This window comes from Carya illinoinensis, chromosome 3 (assembly GCF_018687715.1).
Source record: "Carya illinoinensis cultivar Pawnee chromosome 3, C.illinoinensisPawnee_v1, whole genome shotgun sequence".
Classification (NCBI taxonomy): Eukaryota; Viridiplantae; Streptophyta; class Magnoliopsida; order Fagales; family Juglandaceae; genus Carya; species Carya illinoinensis.
In genome coordinates, this window is record NC_056754.1 from 52132216 (window position 1) to 52157520 (window position 25305).

General features: G+C 36.3%; 2 protein-coding genes across 2 annotated transcripts; both read left to right on the forward strand.

Annotated features, from left to right (window-relative positions):
- The first annotated feature begins 9386 nt into the window (after positions 1 to 9386).
- On the forward strand, positions 9387 to 10156 carry LOC122304946 (protein FAR1-RELATED SEQUENCE 5-like). The gene is made up of 2 exons (XM_043117207.1): positions 9387 to 9617; positions 9863 to 10156. Exons 1-2 carry the CDS (start codon positions 9387 to 9389, stop codon positions 10154 to 10156), a joined length of 525 nt encoding a protein of 174 aa, XP_042973141.1.
- Positions 10157 to 17610: 7454 nt separating this feature from the next.
- LOC122305770 (isoeugenol synthase 1-like) lies at positions 17611 to 19966 on the forward strand. Its single transcript, XM_043118321.1, has 5 exons — positions 17611 to 18037; positions 18470 to 18604; positions 18890 to 19118; positions 19208 to 19411; positions 19551 to 19966. Exons 1-5 carry the CDS (start codon positions 17834 to 17836, stop codon positions 19745 to 19747), a joined length of 969 nt encoding a protein of 322 aa, XP_042974255.1. The 5' UTR covers positions 17611 to 17833; the 3' UTR covers positions 19748 to 19966.
- The last annotated feature ends 5339 nt before the right edge of the window (positions 19967 to 25305 follow it).

The window sequence follows — 25305 nt, forward strand, 5'->3', positions numbered from 1 at the left end:
GAAAAAACAATGACAATAAATTGAAAAAGAATATGGAACGAGAAAAATAATCACACACGACACAAGATTTACGTGGTTCGACAAATTGGCTACATTCACAGGAGCTACAGAGGATTTTATTATTGAGGAATATCACACTACAATGATGGATCAATCACTATCGTTCACAGTGTTTCTACGGTACGGCCATATGATATAATAATCATATATATAGTCAAACGGCGAAAAAACCCTAAAAATGCATGTTCACTCGAGCGGCGCTTCGAATGAACTTCCTTCCCGCATCCGGTCGAGCTCACTGTCGAGCTGACATCGAGCATTCAACTCTGCCTGACTTGGCTCGAGCGGAAACTTCCTTCCGCCTCCGCTCGAGCTCACTATCGAGCTAACATCGAGCGTTCGAATCTGTCTGACTTCGCTCGAGCGGCCAATGCCTCCACTCGAGTAGTGTGGACCAGACTTCACAGTACTCAACAATTCTCCCACTTGGAGACTGGTACACTCGTTGTATCACCGTCTTCCTCAAACATGATATCCTCCACCTCTGCAACTCACTGCCCCTGTCTTCATGCTACAAGACTAACTGAAGTTGCGCACAACTTCAGTTTCTCAAGTGTAACACCCTTTGTCAACATATCAGCAGGGTTCTTGCTTCCACAAATCTTCTCAAGTAACAACTGTCCGTCATCTAACAATGATCGTATGAAGTGATACCTGATTTGAATGTGCTTGGTCCTGGAATGAAATGCTGGAGTCTTGGCAAGGAATATGGCACTCTGACTATCACTGTAGAGAGTGCCTTTCTGACTCTTTTTACTCAATTCTTCCAAGAAGCCCTGTAGCCATATCATCTCCTTTGCAGCCTCTGACACTGCAATATACTCAGCTTCTGTAGTAGACAAAGAAATTGTTTTCTGTAGATTAGAACCCATGACACTGCAGTACCACCAAGTGTATAAACAAAGCCCATGGTACTCTTTCTGCTATCAATATCTCCAGCTAGATCAGCATCAACATAACCCGTGGTACTCTTTCTACTCACAACTCCCACTGCATGAGCAATATCCGGTCTTGTAAAAATCATCACATACATAAGTGAACCAATAGCTAAGGCATAAAGAACCTTACTCATGTAATCTTATTCTTCCTCTGATTCAGGTGACTGATTCTTGCTGAGTCTGAAGTGACTGCTCAAGGGTATGCCAACTGGTTTGGCCTTATCCATATTGAATTTGTTGAGTACCTTTTTCACATACTCAGCCTGTGAGAATCTCAACGTACCTGTGACCCTATCTCTAACAATTCTCATGCCAAGGATTTGCTTTACAGCTCCCAAATCCTCCATTGCAAAGTGCTCTGACATCTGCTTCTTCAGATTATTGATCTCATCAATACTAGCCCCTGCAATAAGCATGTAATCCACATACAATAACAGAATAATATAAGAATTGTCAAAGTGCCTGACATAGCAACAGTGATCTGCCTGACATCTAATGTACCCTGCACTGTGCATGAAATTAACAAATTTCTTGTACCACTGTCTAAGAGCTTGCTTCAGATCATACAAGCTCTTCCTCAGTTTGCAAACTAAACCTTCATTTTCCTGTACCACAAACCCCTCAAGCTGGTGCATGTAGATGTCGTCTTCAATGTCTCCATGAAGAAAAGCTGTCTTCACATCTAACTGCTCAAGAAATAAATCTTCAGTAGCAACAATAACCAGTACCATCCTGATGGTTGTGATCTTCACCACAGGAGAAAAGATTTCAGAGTAATCAATACCCTACTTCTGCTGAAAGCCTTTTACAATAAGTCTGGCCTTGTACCTCTTACTGCCATCATGCTCAGTTTTCATCCGATATATCCACTTGTTGTGTAATGCCTTCTTCTCTGATGGAAGTTCTGTCAACTCCCATGTCTAATTCCCTAACAGGGAATCCATCCCATCTTTCATGGTCAGCTTCCACTTGCTAGAATTTTCATCTTACAAGGTTTCTTTGTAACTCTGCAGTTCTCCACCATCTATCAATAGAATGTAATTCAAAGTAGGTGAGAAACGCTGTGGAGGACATATAGTCCTAACTGACCTGCGAACTGCAACTGTAGGAGTGGACGGTTTTGAAACTGCTTGCGGAATAATAGGAATGGGTGCACTGGACCCACTATTGTAACAGCCTGCTAGAAATTCAATTGTGGAATTTCTATTGACTTTAGGAACCTCGTGAAGACTCTATAAGCTTTCACGAATCCATTAATCATATAGGTTTTAGTCTAACTACATAGTGTTATTATTCATTATGGTATAAGAAGTGTGTTATTGATTATTGGAGATAGTTAGAAGTGTCTAAATGTATTATGATTTGTGTCATTAGACTCGGAGGGTTATTTAAGGTCTTATGGCGCAATAACATTTTTTCATATTTTCGGACGAAACGTCTGTTTAAAATTGTGAATATTATTGGATAAAAATATCTTAAACTAATTTTGTAGATATTATTGGATAAAAATATTTTAAGTTAATTTCGTGGATATGATTGGGTAAAAATATCTTGAGTTGATTTTTGTAGATATTATTAGGTAAGAGAGTCCTACACTCCACTCTCACTTCGAGTAAGAGAGTCCTATACTTAACTCTCACTCCAACCTCATCTCTTCCATATCTCATCCATAAGTATCTCCAGCCACCCCTCCCCATGAAATTATCTTCATTTTTACTTTCCATTGAAAGAATATCAAACACTCTCTCTCGGACAGCTTTTAGGTGTTCTTTTACATGCCCATTTTGAAGCTTTTGTAAGTGTTTTATCATAAAGTCTCCTTCATATAAGTTGTTCCTTTTTTAGTCTAGTTTACGTGGATATCTTATTTGTCCCATTTGAAAATCATTTGGTCAGTCAAATATTATGTAAACTATAAAAATGTCATTCTGGGAGATAAACTGAAAAATATGTTATAGTTTGGAGTTTTTGACCAAGCTAATGGATAGATATTGGTCCGAAATTTTTATGGAGTATTTTTAACATGTGTATATGATTATTGTTTGAGGATTTTTGCATGATTAAAGGTTTTGATGAAAGATTTTCTTAGATTTAGAAACTTAAAAACTGGAAGAGCAAAAACAGTTTCTGTTTTGAGAAAGTTTAACTCTTTGATGGTCTAAACCTATTCCAATGACTTTGATAATTTTATTAGAGGATCCTAAGCATCTTATATACATGTTATATTATTATTTTGAAGATATTTGATGTTAGTTTCAAAGATATAAAATTTTATGTAAAGAGATATTCAAATAAGCCAAAGTGTGGATGTTCTTGGCTAAATTTATGTTTTCGTTAATTTTTAACCATGTGATCTTGAATTAGAAGCTTATATATGTTTTAGGACATCTTTTTAAACCATGTGATGGTTTGGTTTGAAAATCACATCTTTATAAGTCATAGATCAAAAGGTTAATCAAAACAAGTTAGAAACAAAAATCAATGGAAATAGCATATGAGAATTTCGGCCCTATGGAGTTTTAATAGTTGTGATTAGTTTTAAATTTTTCTAAATTGATATTTGAGTTGAGGATAAAATTTACATGAGGCATGTAAATTTTGGTGATTTTTGGAGTTAGTATGCAAAATCCTTAAGTTATGGGTAAAACAGTCATTTTCCTACATGTAAAGAGTAAAATGGAAATTTTACTCTTTAAGTTAGTATTTTCCATATTTCAAGTTATTAGTGATTTAGTGCTAACTTTTAGAATCACTAATTACAGTTCCTCGTGATCGCGCTTGAGGTTTTATAAGAAACGCGGAGATTGAGGTAAGTTAGCTTTTAACTTGCTAGCAGTCTACTGTGTATGTGTGCTAAGTAAAGGAACTACAGTGTATGTATGTGTGTTATCATATATGTCATGTCATGCCAAGTTATCACGTAATTGTCTATTATACAGAATTTATTCTGTCATCAATTTTTATCTGTTACATAATATATTCTGTCATGTATTACTGTACCTTACAAGTACGTCATGCTAAGTATGCCATCTATTACATGTATGTCAAGTCATGTAATATTCATTGTTGCAAGTATGTCATGTTAAATATGTTGTCTATTATATGTTATGTCATGTTACGAAATGTTTTTATCTCAAGTTTTTCATGTATTTCAAGTTATGTTCAAGTCACGTTATATTACGTCAGGGCTTCAGTCATTTCGTATTACAATCACGTTTCATCTTGATTACTTATGTATGGGGTTACAGCAATTGTGGCGCATACACTACGTGAGACACAGCCATTGTGACACGTAAAATACATGGGGCCACAACAACTATGGAGTATGTATTTAAGCAGTTAAAGAATAAGTTTCCGTAGAATACATGGAGCCACAACAACTGTGGAGTATGTATTTACATGTAGAATACATTGGACCACAACAACTGTGGAGTATGTATTTTTCATGTTAAGTCAAGTTTGTGTAGAATACATGAGACCACAACAACTGTGGAGTATGTATTTTTCATGTTAAGTCAAGTTTGTGTAGAATACATGAGACCACAACAACTGTGGAGTATGTATTTACACGTAAAATACATGTATTTTTCATGTTAAGTCAAGTTTGTGTAGAATACATGGGACCACAACAACTGTGGAGTATGTATTTTTCATGTTAAGTCAAGTTTGTGTAGAATATATGGGGCCACAACAACTGTGGAGTATGTATTTACACGTAGAATACATGGGGCCACAACAACTGTGGAGTATGTATTTTTCATGTTAAGTCAAGTTTCAGAACAAATTCATGATAAGTCAAGTTTCATATCACGTTCATGTTAAGTCAAGTTTCAGAACAAGTTCATGCTAAGTCAAGTTTCAGATCAAGTTCATGTCAAGTCAAGTTCAGTTCATATTTTAATTTAAGTTATGTCAATTATGTTATGTTGTATGCCAAGTTATGCTTTAATTACTTATGAATTTGATTATGCATTTATACTTTTACTGTCATCCATGCTTCATTAGCTTGTGTGGAAGTTTTTTTGTTAACTTACTGAGATTTATAATCAAATCTCACTTTGGTAGTTCCAACTACCATTCCCCCCGAATGGTGGATCTCCCGAATGGTAGATCTTGTTACAGGACCTGAAGGAGAATCAGGAGCTGATCAACTAGACACAGTTGACTAAGCGACAGTGCGACGTCAAAGTTAATATAGTAGTTAACGTAAATTACTACTTGTACGATGGAGTTGCATCTCTAGTACTTTTTAGATCATAACCATTTTGGACTAGTGTTGTGATCTGTTCAATGGGTCTTTATATATGAAGTATGTTTTAAGCATTTGGGATATTTTTAATTTAGTGCATAGTATTGCTAAAAAAAAAAAATTATCTGCTGCGAATATTGCATAATGTTATATGCATGTTAGGAACATTGCATCTTATATGTCATGAACGGGGGTAGGTAACCTTGTGTTGCATGTCTCGACGCTTCAAATGTCCGTCCAATCCCAAACAGAATTTGAGGGCGTCACGACTATCCTCGTCACTCACATCTTTACACTGCACTGTGACCTCTGGTAGGTCATCTAGTCTTACAAACTCGGACTCCTAAGGAGCTACTACAGAAGCTGTACTAGACTTATCCTTTTGCATAATTTTCTCATTAAAAATCACATTCCTGCTTCTTATGATCTTCCAACTCTGATCATCTCAGAAACGATAGCCAAATGCCTCGTCTCCATAGCTAATAAAATAACATTTCTTTGACTTAGCCTCAAGTTTACTACGAGCATCAGAATCAATAAGCACATAAGAAAGACAACCAAAAGTTTTAAGGTGAGAAAATTTGACCTCTTTCCCGCTCCAAACCTCATCAGGCAGTCCACAATTCAGTGGAACTGATGGCCCTCTATTTATCAAGTAAACGGCAGTGCTGACTGCATCTGCCCAGAAAGTGGGTGGTAGTCTAACATGCAACCTCATGCTTCTAGCACGCTCATTAATGGTTCTGTTCATACACTTAGCAACTCCATTTTGCTGTGGTGTCCCAGGAATGGTCTTCTCCATTCTGATACCCAGATCTGCACAATACTCCTTGAACCCACCATCGACATACTCACCATCATTGTCAGACCTCAAACATTTCAGTTTCAAGCCTGTCTCTGTCTCAACCATGGCTTTCCAAATTTTGAACACATTAAATACATCAGGTTTATGCTGCAAAAAATAAAATCATACCTTCTTACTATGGTCATTAATGAATGTCACATAGTAGCGAGAACCTCCAAGAGATGCCACTAGGGAAGGACCCCACATATCTGTGTGCATAAGATCCAGTCTTCCTGTCTTAGGCGTTCTGCTACTTTTCAAGAAGCTGGCCTTCTTTTGTTTCCTCATAACACAACTCTCACACATACTGAGATCAACTGACTTCAGTTCTGGTAGCTTGCCTCTAAACAGAAGTTCTTTCATACCCATTTGACTCATATGGCTAAGCCTGCAATGCCACAAATCTGCTGTGCTCTCTGCAATGGTATTAGTAATAGTGTACTAGTTTTCTTACCCCGAGCCAATACCAATGCCCCGTTTGTGACCTTCCAGGTGCTATCTAAGAACACCACTAAATAACCACACTCATCAAGCTGCCCAACAGAAATGAGGTTCTTCTTCAACTCAGGAATGTACCTGACTTTTTGCAAGGTCCATTTGTTCTCGCTAGGGAGTACAATATCAATGTCTCTCATCCTCACTACGTTCAAAGTCTCTCCATAAGCCAAATACACCTTCCCAAAATCACCTGCAACATAGTTCTGCATTAGTTCCCGGTGGAAAGATGTATATAAGGAAGCTCCTGAATCCAGTATCCAGTCATCGACTGGACTATGAACTGCAAGCAATAGTGCATCCTGTACTTCTTCCGTTACCACATTAGCACTATCATTCTCGATCTTCTTAGGATTTTTACAGTTTTTCTTTATGTGGCCAGCTTTGCCATAATTCCAGCAAATTGCCTGCTGACCAGACCTCTTCTTGCTTTTGCCCCTGTATTTTGATTTTGATCTTCCTCTGTTTGAGTTCCTATCTTGTGATTTCTCTCAAGAATCAACATTTAGAGCTAAACTCAAACCCGAGGCCTCGCATGAATCTTTCCTGTATAGCTCCTTAGCCAAAATTAAATCACAAATATCATCATATTTCAATTTAGATTTACCAGCAGAATTATTGACAGCTATTCTCATGGCTTTCCAACTATTTGGCAGTGAAGCCAATAGTATCAGTGCACGTATCTCATCATCAAATTCAATTTCAACAGACGACAATTGATTTGTGATAGTATTAAAATCATTCAGCACAGCAGACGTACCATCTGTCATCTTCAAATTGAATAACTTTTTCATTAAATGTACCTTGTTATTCGCTGATGGCTTTTCATACATACCTGACAAAGCCACCATGAGATCCGCAGTCGTCTTCTCCTTGATGACGTTGTGTGCAACGGATCTCAACAGGGTTAATTGAATAACCCCTAGAACCTGTCGATCCAACAGGTTCCAATTAGCATTATCCATATTTTCCGGTTACTTTCCCAATAGTGGAAGATGAAGTTTCTTCCCATAGAGGTAGTCCTCTATTTGTATCCTCCCGTATCCAAAATCCGTGTCATCAAACTTCTCGATCCCCCATGCCTTCAATTCATCTCCAGCCATCATTTTTTCTCATACCCAAACATTGGCTCTTGATACCAATTGTTGTGAAAAAACGATGACAATAAATTGAAAAAGAATATGGAACGAGAAAAACAATCACATACGACACAAGATTTACGTGGTTCGACAAATTGCCTACGTCCACGGGAGCTGCAAAGGATTTTATTATTAAGGAATATCACACTACAATGATGGATCAATCACTGTACGTCTACAGTATTTTTACGATACGGCCATATGATATAATAATCATATATATAGTCAAACGGCGAAAAAGTCCTAAAAATGCATGTTCGCTCGAGCGGCGTGTCGAGCGCATGTCTAGCAAACTTCCTTCCTACATCCGCTCGAGCTCACTGTCGAGCTGACATTGAGCGTTCAACTCTACTTGATTTCGCTCGAGCGGCCAATGCCTCCGCTCGAGCGAAACTTCCTTCCGCCTCCGCTCGAGCTCAATGTCGAGCTAACATCGAGCGTTTGAATCTGTCTGATTTCGCTCGAGCAGCCAATACCTCCGTTAGAGCGGTGTGGACCAGACTCTACAGTACTCAACAAAAGGTTGATATGATGTTTGGGACTCAAGTAGATGTTATTGAGTATTACACAAAGTATGCCAAACAAGAGGGCTTTAGAGTGTCAAAAAGAATATCGACTATTGGAGATTATGGAGAGGTAAAATACTTCACCATAGCATGTAGTCGCCATCACAAGCCAAGAAGCAAGTCATCAAAAATTGATCAACCAAAACCAGTAGGAGGGACAGATTGCAAGGCTAAGATTAATGTAAAGCAAACAGATGATGGAAGGTATCAGTTATTCAATGTCGTCCTCGAACACAATCATGTTGTGAGCCTAAGTAAGTCAAGACATATTGCTTGTCATAAAAAATTATCAAGTTGGTCGAAAAAAAGAATTGAGATGATGGATAAAGCCAAAAGGATACAAAACTATGGTTGTTGAAGTTGGTGGATATGAGAATCTCACTTTTGGAGAGAAAGAGTGCAAGAATCATATCAACAAAGTTCGTAATGAGTTGCTTGGAAAAAGAGACGTAGAGCCATTTCACAATTATTTGGTGCGGCAGCAAGAGAAAAATAATGGCTTTTTCTATGCAATGTATCTAGATGAAGAAGGGAGATTGAGAAATGTATTTTGAGCAGATGCCCAAAGTAGGACAACATATAAATCATTTGGAGATGTCATAAAATGCCATTTGCCACAACGTATTTGACAAATAAATATAAAATGCCATTTATCCCTTTTGTGGGAGTCAACCACCATGGCCAATCAATACTTTTTGGATGTGGCCTTATATCAAACGAGGACACAGATACATTTGTGTGGTTGTTCGACTCATGGTTGAGGTGTATGTCAGGACAGGCTCCTAATGCCATTATAACAGACCAAGATAGGGCAATGCAAGTGGCAATTGCAATAGTTTTTCCAAGGGCCAAGCATAGATTCTGTTTATGGCATATTTTATGCAAATTACCTCACAAGTTAGGATCTTATTCACAAACTTTAAAGACCCTTTATTAAATTGTATATATGACTCTCTGAGTTGTGAAGAATTTGAACAAATGTGGCTCAACATCGTTCAAAGTAATGGTTTAATAGACAATGTTTGGTTGAGTAAGTTGTATGAGGAGTGGAATCAATGGGTACCTACATATGTGAGAAGTACATTTTGGGCAGGAATGTCCACAACCCAGCGTAGCAAGAATATGAATTCATTTTTTGATGGCTATGTAGATGCTACCACGCCATTGAAAAAGTTTGTTGGAGACTATGATAATGCTTTAGCCAGGATGGTCGAGAATGAGAAGATAGCTGATTTTGGTTCATTTCAGCGAAAGATTCCTTGTATTACAATTCATGCAATTGAGAAGCAACTTCAAGAGGTATACACTAATGCCAAGTTCAAAGAGGTACAAATAGAGTTTAGAGGGACTATGGATTTCTTGTCCTTCCTTAAAAAAAAAAAAAAAACTGAAGGCACATATTGACATACGAAGTTGTTGACCATGTAAGCATATATGATGATATTGTAAAAAATGTGAAATACTGTATATATTTCAATGACGATGAATGTGAAGTGATGTGCACTTGTAGACTATTCAAATTCAGGAGAATTTTATGTAGACATGCACTCATTGTCCGTACAATGTGGAAGAAAGTCATGCAATTGCCATCCAAGTATATTCTTGATTGTTGGAGAAAGGATTTGAAAAGAAAGTACACGATAATACAGAGTAGCTATGATGACCTTGGTGACAATCATGAAGCACAAAGGTTCAATGATTTGTGTAATGATCATTGTGAAATTGCTTTACTTACTTCAAAGGATCATGAGACCCACATAAAGTGGAAGAATCATATGCGCAAGTTTAAGGACAAAGAGTTGAGTCAGAATAGTACAAGGAGTGAGTATGTTGTGTCTCATGACAGTCCAAGTGAAACCAAATAACAAAATTTTGGGGTTTGTAGTCTTGCTGGTATTAAAAGTAAGGGTACACCTCCATCCAAACAGTGAGTCTCTACAGTAGAGACAATGTTGAAAAATAAAAGAAAAAGTAAAAAAAGAAACAAGATAAAAGAGGTATCGTAAAATTGTGCGACTAACAAAAATTTCACACTTTGTCATGGCCAAGCTTCTAACACTCCAACCTTCTTCTTTTTTTTGGTGATCTGCAGGTGAAGGACATACATGCTGGAGTAGGGAGTCAAGATAATATACTTACCCAACCATGACTACTATGTAATTTTGGGGTTTTAATGTAATTATTGGTTTAGACTGTAATTTTGGGATTTGAATGTAACTTTGGGATTTGAATGTAATTTTTGGTCTTGGCATTCCACAATTCGATATTGTACACAAAAACAAAGAAATATATTTAGCAACAGTGTACAACTTCTTTGCTATTTAAATGCTTCTTTTTCTTTTCATGAAAACAAGAAAATATATTAAGCAACAGTGTACAAGTTCCATAGTACGAAATCTCATTTCTATTTAGGCATTAGGAATTATTGTACAACTTGCGTAGCTACAATTATGTCTTACATACTTAATAACAAAATACAATGTCAACAACTTCATTCATTACAGCTCAAAATATAATGTGTGCAACTAATACACAGTACACCAAACAAAATGCCTATCATATTCTTTGTAATTTCCAACTTCTGTTTAATTGCCTTGATTTCCTTTTCAACTTTGTGATTCACCTTCTGCTTAACTAGTATATACATATGGTTGGTAGTAGAAGGCTAACTGCTCATTCTTTTCTTGAAGACGCTTAATCAACATTTTTGCATAGTCAGGCATCTTGGGATCAACTCATCTGAAAAACTTGCAAGAATATATAGACTGCAAAATAATATCACAATAAATTTTCAGAATGCAATAAATTTACTTCATTAAGGAGTAGATGTAAGAAAGTCGTTGGCCAGGTTGTAGTATTGCACATGTAAGGAGCATATATAGTATTTACTGCAGCATACTTGTGAATTCAATTTTATTTTAACACATAGTAAGGAGCATATATATGTAAGGAGCATACTTGTGAATTCAATTTTATTTTAACACATAGTAAGGAGCATATATATGTAAGGAGCATACTTGTGAATTCAATTTTACTACAATATACTTGTAAGGAGCAGATACAATAGTTACTACAACATATGTAAGGAGTAGATATAGTATTTACTGCAACTCTTTTGTGGAGCAACTCAGACCACTCTGGATAAAGCTGAAACTCACAAAAGAACACAAATACCCATTGTGGGAGAGTGGGCTAGTATACACAATTTATATTGGCATATTTATTAACTTCAAGAAATTATGGACTATTGGGACCAAAAACAGAATGGGCTAGTATTTTCATACAAGTATTTAGAAAGGGAATTTGTGCAATTCTTGCAATCAAAAAGAAAGAAACGAAAAAAAATGTGGGCTAGTACAACTGTTATGAACAACCAATTGAATAGCATAACAAGGAATTAATTATTTAAGATACTTACATAAAAGTTCTTCCATATTTGTGGCATCCTAGCCAAGAGAAGAATTGCATGCTGAGATACCTGTAATAGATCATTTTGACATTAGGCAAACTCCATATGTACAGAGCCTTCAAATTCAAGAAAAAGCAAAAAAGTCTAAACAAGCCTGACATTTGAGATGCATGTACTTGAAAATCAGTACCTCGACAACGACCACAAATGAAAGGGAATAAAGATAACTGTGACAAACTCTAAAATTTGAAAACCAAAAATAAAAGATTGTATTGACATATAGGACTTCAAAGAGAACCTGATCAATTTCACTAGCTCTAAAAACTCTATGTATACAAAATTATCTGTATCGATTGCTTTCAGCTTCCTTGACTTTTTTTTTTTTTCCTATCAACATTCTCCTGGTTTACGTTCAAGTTATAGCTACAAACTAGATGCCTATTAAAAAAAAAACTAGATGCCGATTAATGGAAGTAAGAAACCTTGAGAGATTTGTCTAGATTCCCAAACAGGGCCTTTAAGAGGGACGACTTTCCACAACCTCGAGGGCTAACACAGCAGAGTTATCCTGCATAATCCACCAAAAATCCAAAAACTCTAAAAATTTGAAAGTGTTATTGTGTTAGGGAAACTCAAATGTGGAGAGAGAGAGAGAGAGATATATATATATATATATACACCTTTGGGCATTGATAGTGGCTGTCGGAGAGTGAAGCTTCGGTGAGGGCTGTCGATGAGGGGTTGTGGGCGACAAAGAACACAACAATCTTCGTGCAGAGTCTAGTAAGAAAAAGAAAGGTGGGGGGAAAGGGAAAGGGAGGAGAGGGGGGAAGGGAAAGGGGACTCTCATTTTCATAATTTAAAAAAAAAAATAACGTGACACTATGCCATGTCAATGTGTGGGATCCTTTTGTATTTCTAGTAGTTTCCTTTTTTTAATTTTATTTTTCTTGGCAAGAGTAGAGATATAGTCTATAGGAGGGATATGGGAGATCAATATATTTTATCTCTGATATACTTCTCTTATTAGAAGGTCACAAAACTACTAGTTTTACTGTATGGTTCATATATTTGTGTTTTTGATAAGTAAAAGTGTATAGTTCATATGTTAGGGACAAGCCTTATATATAAAAGTGTTATAAAGTGTATAAAGCCTATCATGGAATTCAAGGGATATTAAAGAAAGGTAGGACATAGTAGAAGAGGTTATAAATATTGACACTACTTGATACAATTGAGTTCTTGTTTTGACTGTGACCCAACTTTCATGAACCTATTTAATATATATTTCAAGATTGTTTGGCTTATAATTTCTTAATAGAACTTAAGAAGTGAGAATAAAGATTTGAGAAGGAATGGACTTTCTTTTTCTGCAGGGGAGTTTCTCATTTTTTTTCCTCTACCTTTGATGAAATGGCCTCAAATTTTAAATGAATAAAATATTTCTATTTTGGAGGCTGTTGTTGCAAAATTCTTACTTTGCTTCTGGATCAATTGATATACAACTTATGACTGAAAATAGGGAAAAAGAGATAAAAGGAGACAAGTTACTCATTCCTATACCTTCTAAGTCTTCTGTACAACAATTAGAAAAAGATGTTGATGGTTTATTTTATGATGACAAACTTGATTTGTGGTATGTGCTAGATTAAAAATGTGAGAGCAGCATAGGAATAAAAGACTATATTTTTTCAGTGCTCCCTGGGGCATCTTGAGTATTGTGGTTTATTAATCATGAATTTTGAAAAGTATCTGTACTGGCCATCTTTATGACAACGAAAGAAAGAAACCATAACATGCTTATGACCAATCGAGGAGTAGAGAAACAAACCATCTTACAATCATAATTGTGCTTGAAATGTAGAAGTGAAGCTGAATGAGTGCAATACTTTATTGGTAGATTCTACAGTGACAGTCAAAGTATACTAGAAGTTTTTATCTTCTTCTAGTAACTAATTAATTATTTGAACTGTTTTGTTTAATAATTGATGTACATATTAAAAGTTTGATTTCCTGATGTTTATATATTTATTAATATATTTCTTGTTTTCACTAAAACCCAAGCGATCAACACGAATAATGAAAGGCATGATACACCAGTTGAGGAAGTGGAAAAGTGATACTTCAACTTTAGCCGACTTTCTTTACATGCATTAAAATAGGATATTCAATGCATGTAAATTGTACTTGTTCTCGTGGTGCTTCCCAGTCTGAAAAATAGAGAAATCCTACTTGTACTCTTTTCCTCTCTATGATGGGGCAATTTCATTGAGCAAATCTGTTGTAACCTTTTTCAAGAATCATGTCATGTCATAGTCACGTATCTATATGGTAGTAGACTATTTAAATAATTTACAGTGTGACCTAATCTTAACCCACAATGCATTGAAGTGGAGCAAGCAAAGAAATTTGAGGTATTGTAATATATTGAAATATCAATTTAAACATATATGTTTTTTCGAAGCAAAACATACATATCTATGGGCACAAGTACTGAATATGGTGTGTTGTTGGGTGGAGGATCCAAATTCAAAGGCTTATAAGTGTCACCTTTCCAGAATCAAAGATTATCTATGGGTGGCTGAAGATGGAATGGAGATGCAGGTTCCATTTCAATAGCACTAGAAACCTATCTGAAGTTGCTTTGAAGTGTTCAACTATTGACATCAGTGTTAATGTTTCAATAAATGGGATACAATGGTTCATAATAGCCCCTGCAAATTATTTTTGGGGCCCTAGAGAAACCCCGAGAAACTAGAAAATACAATGAGTCGATGCAAGTCTGCGTAGTGTTGTTATATCTCTTGCTTGCACATCATTTGAGTGTTTCTATAAAGAAGTTGCTGACATATCTGACGCTTCCTATTGTTTTTTGCCTTCCATATTTTCACCCTCATTCTTGTCTTATGCCATAGTGGGTCAACTTTGAGATTACATTAGAACACCTTTTTTCCTTGCAAGGCAGGCATTCAGAATGCAATGGAGTGTGAGAATTATGCTTTGGCTGCAAAGTTACGGGATGAAATTTCCAAACTCAAGGCAGAGTCCTTGGCAACATCAGCAAAAGCTCTGGCATATGAAAATGCACAATATACATTTCGTTTGGAACAGAAAGTGGAGCACAAAAATTTCGGTATACAACCATTATGCCATTTTCTGGATTATTTCTACCTTAGTTTGATTTGAGCATAAGGTTAGTTGTAGTGTTGCTATGAGCTGTAGTAGTTTTGAGAATGTTATGATTAAGGAAGCTTCAGAAGGAAATTAATTTTAACTGCCTTGTCCTTGTATCTATTTCTAAGTAGGTGCTTTTTGTTGTATATGTCATGTTTACTTGGGCGCTATGCCTATTCCTCCTTAAGTATTAATAAAATTTCTTTTCACTTATAGAAAATGCCTTATATTATCTGTAACTGGTAGAGAAGCCGTAAAGAATCCAAGAGAAATCAGTAGAATTAGGAGTAGGCTCCTCACATTCTGATGAGTGACCAATATTCTCTCTTCACTTTAAAGTTGTTTCCATGCTGATATGCATGTGTATGATGACTAGGCACGTATGCCTCCCATATTCATAGGCAACATGGTTTAATACCTTCAGCTATGACTTGGATACAATATTCTTATCATTCAGGATACTCATTTTGTTATATGGTTTCTCTACAACAGATCCAAGTTGGTGGTTCCCCAATGTACAAAATAGACAGGAAATTGTGTAAATGAGGATTTGGATAAGTGTATGTTGATCGACGTGTTGGTGCTACCAGTTCAAACGAAAGAATTGGCCCTAGAGCTGTTGAGGTATCAAATATTTGTTATATGATGTATGTGCTCACTTTGTAATTATGTTGGATAATAATTTCTGTGTTAACCTGTATGAATGATCATTCTAAATTTTCAAGTAGCTTTAAAATTTAAGCATAGGAGTAGTAAAAGATGTAACTATGGACCGCCATACGAGTGGCAAGTTTTGCAAGTGAGGCCCCTATCAGTGCTAGTATTCTATTTTTTAGTGCAATGCTTTCTCACTTCGAACTTCTTACTCTATGTATGGTTTTAGCTAACATTTTTAATTATTGATGTGCAGTGTACTTGGTGGCAGTCATGGTGTTCCACGACTTCAGAAACCTTCTTTCATTATTTAAACATATTTGCTAAATTAATTAATTATTATTATTATTATTATTATTTTACGTTGCTATGCATTAAATCATTCACTAATCAACTCTTCTTATTTATAAAAAAAAATTAATATTATTTTTGTTAAGATCCTATTTGACTCAACTAGGTAAACGTGCTTTGCACGTTACTCTGACATAGTCATTATTTTATATGTGATTATTTAGCATAATGATTTATAATATACTAATTTTTATATATACTTAAAAGTATAATACTAATAGTAATATAGTATTAGACTATTAGCATTTAGTATTAGGTCATAAAATGTAAATTGTAATTATATAAATTATATACTAATATATATTAATATTATTAATCTACTGGTGTCTTATGTACTTATATACAAAAAAAATAGAGTTTATTAGTCCATCAAAATTTAGTAATAATATTTGAGTGATTTTTTTCTTTTTTGGTTCTTACTTCTTATGATAAAATATTATTAATATATATTATAATATTATATATTTAAAGTATATGATTAATTAAATTTTCATATTTAAGATTAAATTTTTATTTTATAAATTATAATAACATTATCTTATATATAATTATAATTTATATTACTATATATTATATATAAAAATTACTATGTCTAATTTCTATTCTTAGGTTTCAAGAATATTAGATACAAATCTTCAATATTCTTGTTTATTAGGGAGGATGCTCTTTCATAGAGATTAGCGTTTTTTTATTTGACTTTGTTTGTAAATGTTCTTTCTGGTATTGGGGTTGCTTTTGAGAGGGCCATGTTTCTTTATTTGGTTCCCACGGTTTTTCTTCGGGAAACTTCTAAACAGCCCATTTGGTTTTATAAAAAACCAGCCCTCTAATCCAAACGTGACACGTAAGCAATTATAAAATTAACAGACCAAAACATAGGAGATTAAAAATAGAAAGAGGAGAAATTGGAGTAGCCCTTTGCCCAAAACCAGCAACTATTTTCACACCGAAACCAGCAAAACTCCCTGCCGAAACCAAAACTATGAAGGGTCGTCGCCGCCACCAAATGGAGATCCCATTCCTCAATCCTACTACCTTGCTATCTTCATCAATAATTTTCCTTTTTGTCAATAATCTTAGCAAAGACATCATCATAAGATGCAGGTGTAGTTTCTTATCTTGGTTCAGATTTCTTTCGACTGGAAGCAAGTGGTCTCAACCAACTTGGGAGACCGCTAAAAATGAATTATCAATAATTTCATTTTTTATATGATTCTTCAGGAGTTGAAGATCAAAAATTCATCTTATAATTGATAAATTATAATTTCTTACCAGTTGACTCTTCTCAATAATTTTATTTTTTATTGAGATTCTCAATTATAATTCATCAATTATAAGATGAATTATTGATCTTCAGCTCCTAGAGAATCATATAAAAAATAAAATAATTGAGATTTCTTTCGACTGGAAGCAGGTGGTCTCAACCAACTTGGGGAATTGCTACAAATGAATTACTAATAATTTCATTTTTTATATGATTCTCAATTATAATTTCATTTTCAACTAACACAATTTCCCTCCCCAACTCCCCACCCCTAATTTTTTTAAAAATTATGACTTTCCTTACCAAGTTGCACCTCCCTTACTCCCCACCCCCAATTTTTTAAAGCATTATGACTTTCCTTACCGAGTTGCAAGAGTTGTGCTTTCTCTTTAATTTTTAGCGGTCCTCCAAGTTGGTTGAGACCACCTGCTTCCAGTCGAAAGAAATCTAAACCAAGACAAGAAACTACACCTGCATTTCTTGATGATGTCTCAACTAAGATTGTTGATAAAAAAATAAAAATTATTGATGAAGAGAGCAAGGTCGTAGGATTGAGGAATGGAGTCTCCATTTGGTGGCGGCAACGACCCATTGGAGTGTTGGTTTCGGCGGGGAGCTATATATAATTAACTATCCTAGGCCACTTGGAAGTTAAAGATCAAGAGTTTTGGGTGTATATATATATTATATATGGCTTGTGAAAAGAGCAAGATTATGATATTCGGAGCCACTGGTTACCTCGGCAATTTCATGGTGAAGGCCAGCGTTTCTCTGGGCCATCCAACCTTTGCCTACGTCCGCCCATTGCTCAAACCGAATATCAGCTCCAGCGCCAACCCTCCCAAGCTAGATCTCCTCAAAGAATACGAGGCTTCGGGAGTCACCATTATCCATGTAATTACATCTTGATTCAAATCCTTCTAATTCACCATCGACTCCCACTTTGTTAAGGATATGCTGTTTGATCGTCATTTTAGATTTAATCTACATTCTCAATCACATATCATGATATGTCACATATTTTAAATGAGTCTCATTTAAGTGGCCGACATATAAAATCACTTAAAATATGTCACTTCAATAAATGTAATTAAAGATGATAAAATTTAAGAAGAAAAATAATATTATTATTCTTATATAGTATGCATGCAATAAGAAAGCTTACAAAGAAAATTGGTCTTAATGTGAAGTAAAGAGTAGGGCTGGCCTAATGGGATGGAGGAATTTTGTGCAATGATCACAAAGCTAGCTAGCTGGCTGGCCGGCCCCCACCCCTTTGGATCAGTGGCCGTTTTAGCTCATGAAAATGATTTTATTATGAAACAGGGTGACTTGGATGAGTACGGGAAGCTTGTAGCAGCGCTTTGTCATGTGGATGTTGTCATTTCTACGTTGGCTGTTCCTCAACACCTTGATCAACTGAAGATAATCCAAGCCATGAAGGATGCTGGAAATATAAAGGTGAGTGCATGCATATCTCCGAGTCGTATAAGTTGCTCCATACTCCGTATTATTTCTAAATATTTTACTTATTGGCTCCATTAATTTTTACGAAGAATATGTACGTCCATGCTCGTACAGAAAATGTTAAAATATAATTAAAATTATTAAATTTTTACATTTACATTTGGAAGAAGATCTAGAAGCACATGATTTTTCTTTTTCATGAATCCTCGAGATCACGAAGTACTGGATCAGAACGTCTTTGATCAATCTTGGAAGTGTTGGTGATGCTGTGTGTCATAGAGATTTGTTCCGTCAGAATTTGGAAACGAAGTTGACAGAGTGAGTGGATTACCGGCTTTTGAGGCTCTGCTTGAGAACAAAAGGAAGATCAGGAGGGCTACGGAAGAGGCCGGAATTGCCTTCACTTACGTCTCTGCGAACTCTTTTGCAGCGTATTTCGTTCACCACTTGCTTCATCCTCACGAAAAACGTGAGGAAGTAGTTGTTTTTGGAAGTGGGGAAGCCAAGGGTATAAAATTTTCCTTTCCTTTCCTTTTCTTTCCTTTCTTGTGACGTCTGACCAACTTTTATTTTTGGCATTCTGTAATTTGCATGCAGCTGTGTTAAATTATGAGGAGGATGTTGCAGCCTATACCATAAAAGCAGCCACTGATCCAAGGGTAGCTAATCGGGTCATCGTACTTAGACCACCGGGAAACATTGTATCTGAGATGGACTTGATTTCTTTATGGGAGAAAAAGACAGGACGAACTCTGAAACGAATTTATGTCCCCGAAAAGGAAATAGTAAAGCTTTCTGAGAGTAAGCAATTTTGTTAATAGATTTGTACATATATAGCCTTACTCATTAGGTGAATAGTATTATCGGATTTTTCGACTTTATATATATAGAAGTTTTAGTGAAGTTATGATCACGTACATTTTTTGTTTGTATTTTGCAGCCGCACCATTCCCGGATAACATACGTATGGCTATCTTTCACAACATCTTCATCAAAGGGGACCAGACGAGCTTTGAACTCACTGACGACGACCTAGAGGCCTCCAAATTATTCAACGATCACAACCATACTTCCATCGATGCCCTCCTTGACATTTTCTTGGTTAATCCTCCCAAACCCAAACTGGCATCGTTTTAATTAATGTTTAGTCCAAGAATAATCCACGGGTGCCACTAGTCATCATGTTATCGTCATATATATGTATTATATATATATGTGTGTGTGTGTGTGTGTGTGTGTGTGTGTGGACAAGACAATTCTCCATTTGAATAAAATTACCTGGAGTACTAATTAAGGACGTTGTTGTCCTGATCAACATGTGTAATTTGCTGCTAGCTGTGTCGTCATGGCCTGGTTCATTGCTTACATCTGCTGCTCTCATGGCGGCCTGACTGCTCTCATGCATGCCTGATTTGTACCGAGAATTATTAATGTATATATTCATGTCCAGGTTGTTTTGCTTGTTAATTTGCAGTCGGTTAGCTGTTAGTAGCCAGCGTTTGAAATCTTCATGGCTATGCTTGCTAACCGGGCCGGCTCAATATGTTGTTCGGCTTAAGGTGAAAATTTTGAGTGAGATTTTTTTTTAAAAATATTTTAAAACAATCAAATAAAATAATTTTAAATTTAAATTTAATTTTTACATTACCTTTCTATTTAAAAATAATTCCTATCATTTTTCAAAGTAAATTATTGAGTATAATTTTATATCACATTTTCAATTAATAATCAACTTAATCTTTATTAGAAAATTATCAATTTAAAAAAGATTTGATCTAATTTAATTTTACAATACATGCTTTAGACTCTTAGGGCTATTTTGGATTCTGAGATAAGATGAGATGAGATGATTTTAGATAAAAGATAAAAATTGAATAAAATATTGTTAGAATATTATTTTTTAATATTATTATTATTTTGAGATTTTAAAAAATTGAATTGGGATTTGAAAAAATTGAATTATTTATTAAATTTTATACAAAAATTTGAAAAAATTATAATAATGAGATTAAATGAGATTAAATTTTTCCTTTTAATTAATTTTACTTATAATTTTTTTTTTTTTTAACCTTCTTGCAGTAGGAGCCTTAGACAATTGCCTAATTGAATAGCCGACCCTGCTTGCTAACTTTTGCTGCATGTTTGGTGCCTGGTTCGACGTTGTCCTTATCTATATTAATATTTATGGTCTTGCCTTGTTGTTTAATTTGCTCGATCGAGTAATTAGCTAGTTCAGCTATTTGCTCGTCATCATGCATGTAGGTGTACATGTTGGGTTGATTTTATTTGTGGTACTGTTGGTTAATTGTCCTATGTTTCTTTCTTTTTTTTTGTTAGGACCTACGTACATAATTATAAACCTCCGCCAACCCACAAAAAATAAAAAATAAAAAATCAATGAGATGTAATTCTCTTGCTATAATCACTTTTTTTTTTTTTTTTCCATTGTTTGATATCTTTATAATTCATCAACTAATTGATACTCTTTCAATATATAAAAGATAGTAATTCATCATCATCACACACAACATACTTTACATATTTTTATATTATTTTATAATTAGTTTTTAATTATTTTTTTAATTTTATTTTCTTTTATTCTTGTTAAACTAATTGAGTTAATTTACTTATTATTCACACACCACATATTTGTTATAGGAAAAATTAAAAAAAAATGATATGTAGTCTATATAAATGATAAGTAAAATTCTTTCACGAATAACTCAAATATAAGTTATAAGTGCACAAATAAAAATAAATTCCGTTTTGATTATACATTTACAAAATTAAAAGAAAAAATTAATCTTAAGAAAAAGATACATTTTACAAAATTTACAAGTATCCAAATTTAATTATTTTTAAACTATGAATTGTATAAAATCCAAGAAATACATAAATAAAATGATATTTATTTCCATATAAAACTATGGTTATGATTTTTCCTTCTTTATCATTTATATTTCAAGTTATAGAAACCTAAAATATAGAAATTTGAAAATAAATTAAATTCCTAGCTTGTTCGTATTTTATTTTTGCAACTTACAAAAACCTAAAATGTAAATTAATATTTCTAAACTTTATAATTTATGTCATATTTGAGTTGATTTTCTTTTAAATATATAATTAATTCATAATATCAAACAAAAATAAGTACAAAAGAGTTACTAGTCTATTATCGTTTAGGGAAGGCAGTCCCGTGCCTATATTAATTTGTGAAAAAATGATAATTACAGTCGTGAATATGTAGATATTATGTAATAATTTTGAAAAAGATAAATAAATATAAAATTTATATAAAAAATTTTAATTTTTAATAATAAACTCTATTTTCTTTTTAAATAATTATATGATATATACATATTTTATAAGTACACTTAACATTACTATAATTTACGTTAATGCAAGGATGCCTAGATATTTTGATATATTAATATTTCATCTTTTTTTTTATAGGAAATGCTTCACTGCATATATTCATAGGCAAAGTTACAACTGTGACTTAACAAACTGGAAAACCAGACCATAAGCCAACTAACGCATCTGTTCAGGAGCTCCCCCGTCAACAAATTTCTTTGTGACGGACAGTGTCTAAAACTTCTATACCTCCTCTCTTGACAGCGGTCAACAGAGAAAGCTCTCTGATAAACAGAGATAAACGACCTCTCTTCCGAAGAAGAGGGGTACACCACACTTTCTCCTCCCACGGAGGAAGAGTACCCAAACCTACATTCCTCCAAAAGAGGAGCAGGACAAAACCCACATTCCTTTTAAGAAGGAGTGGGACTCTAGGCAGTATATAAGATCCCTAAAACTACATAAGACAAAACTAATATTACATAAAAACCACTTCAAAAACACAAAATAGAAATTACTAACAACTGGACCAAAAACCTTGGGCCCAGCCCGACTGTGATGACCCGCTTTTAAGTGTATTTTCGCTGAAATAATTGTTTTTATTTTAATTAATATATTAGTTATTTATTTTAATTTATTCGCGTTTTAAAATTGGGTTTTAATTTAATTTAATTTATTTGAGGTTGTGTTTTATTTCTTTTAATTGTTTTATGGTTTTAATCTCTTTTTGGCGGTTTAGTTTTGTTTTCCGGATGAGGATTAGATCTCCTCTTTTCCCTACACTTCTTTTCTTTTTTCCTTTCTTTTTTCTTTTTCCTTTTTCTTTTTCCTTCTTCTTTTCTTTTTCCTTTCTTTTTCTTTTTTCTTTTTTTCTTTTTCTCTCTTCTCTCTCCCCGCGTTCGGACCCCCCCGAGCTCTCTCTCTCCTCCCTCTCCCTCACGCCGGCGTCCCCTTCTTCAGCTCAGACCGCCGCCGTCCGGCCACCGTTCGGCCCCCCACCGGTCCCATTCTCTTCCCCTCCCTCCGGTGCACCACCCCACCCAAGCTCACCCCCAACCGGCCGGCCATTTGGCCGAAAAAAGCCCAACAAAGCCGCACGGTTTTGGCTCCGATCCGCCGCCGTCGCTCCACCTCCGGCCACCATTTCTTCACCACTTCATCACCGACTCCTTGCCGTCCTAACCCACCCATTTTCGACCTCCAACGACCACCGGAACAGCTCCTACGAGCTTAGTTTCCGTTTTGGGTATTTCGGCCATTTTCCGGCGATTCCGCCGCCGCCCACGGCCGTTCATCACTTCCAATAGCTTCACAACCATCCCTAGACCATTCCCTATCAATCTCGTGTCCTAGTTTGTCCCCGTTCAAAAGTGGGTATTTCACAACCCACGGCCACAGTGAATTTTCACTGTGACGTTGCTGTTTTTCCGCCGTTTGCAACGCCGCTTGTTTTCTAAAATTACCGTATAGCGCTGTAAGTATTTTCCAAACCCTATTTTCAGATTTTAATATATATTGCTCATTCAATTATTTACTGTTGTTGGTTGTTGATTTCGGACTGAGTCCGAGGAGTTTCGGGGGTCGGATGGATGGAGGTCAGAGTTGCCTGTTTATTTGATTTATGATTGTTGGATTATTTTATTATGCATTATTATGGCATTACATGGTGCATGCACGTGTGTTTGAGGATTTGTGTGAAAAGCCTGTGTATTGGCGTGAGTGGTTTTAGGGGTGCGTGTGTATCACGAGCCCAAGCCGGGATGGGTTATTATCTCGGTGGAGCTCCTCTGGTCACTCGGAAGCGGAATAAACTGAGTGATGTCTCTTGAGTTGTCGAGAGCGACGATGGGAGCGGGGCTAGGGGATGCTTGACTACGAACGCGCCGGGCGCGGAACCGGGCATCGCCCTACTCACCGACTCCGTGGCCCTTCGCTGGTGAGGGCTAGAGGATGCTTGGCTACGCACGCGCGGGGCGCGGAACTGGGCATCGCTCGTTAGGTGTCACATGCGTAGTGGTACTCTACGGTGTGGCACTGGAGCCAGGGTGTGCGGATGACCCCTAGGGGAGGTCATGGTGCATACGATTAAAATTTGGATAATGGTTTACGAGGTCAAATGGGACTTTTGGCGTGGGCCGGATGGACTTCTGGCGAGATATTGGGCCAGATGGACTTCTGGCGAGATATTGGATCAAATGGACTTTTGGCGGCCAAATGTGACTTTTGGCGTGTTTTTCGGAAAGGATGTGTTTTCGGGCCAAATGGGTTTTTGGCGTGTGTGGAAAACTTGTGTTTTATGGGCTTTGTGCATTGGGCATGGTTCATGCATCTTGTTTGAGTTTTATGTGTTTTTATCTGGTAGTGTTTGGGTTTTACTTACCTGCGGTACCATTCGTGGTTCCGTAGCTTTTGGTGCAGAGTTAGAGGACGAAGAGGAGGAGGCTAAGCCCGAGGATGCAGCTCCGCCGGGTTGCTGATGCTATCTTTTATATTTGTTAAAACTGTATTTGTGTTTTGTAATATTTTATCTATGTACGTTTTAAACAGCTTGTATTACGTTAAGAAAAATTCTGGTACTTAGTTATGACTTTCGTTATCCGCTGCGTGTTTCTCTGTACACATTTGTTGCCTTGCACACACTTGGCACCCGTCGATAGGATGGTGACCCGGGTTGTCATCATCCGGACGTCTCGATTTCCCCGTGTTCAGGCGTGGGGATTTGGGGGCGTCACACCGACACAACTAAAAAGCCCTAAAACCAGCTGTCACAATGTTTTTTTGGAATGCTGTCACAATGTTTTTTTGCTGAAAAAAATTTAAGAATCAAGCTTTGTTAAAAAAAAAAAAAAAACCCAGGTCTAGGCCGGAACCCGGATTTCCGGGTTGTAAAAACCCGGATCAATCCGGGTTCCAGCCCGGGCTCTAACCCGGGTGTATCCGGGCCGGACTCCGGCCCGGATTTGGAATCCGGGTTCCGGGCCGGGTATACCCAGATACCCGGTCCGGTACCCGGTTGCCCAGCCCTACCAGCAGGAAGCCCACGGACCAAACGGGTTGAAGGGAGCACGACCGGCTAGGGTTTCGTCTCTAACTCCCCCGCCGCCCCCCTTCATCTTTCAACTGTTGTGCAGCACTGATTTACCATGCCGACCACACGGTTTCATGCACACCGATCCACTGCCACAAACAAAGAGAAGGAAGGCCAACAACCTTTCCGCCGCGCACCCGCACCTCTGCTCACACCTTCAGGTCTCTGTTAAAAACAGAGCATCACACCTCTCGCCAATGAGAAGCCCTGCCGTAGCCTCGCCTCGCTTTAGACCACCGCCGTCAGCTTTGTG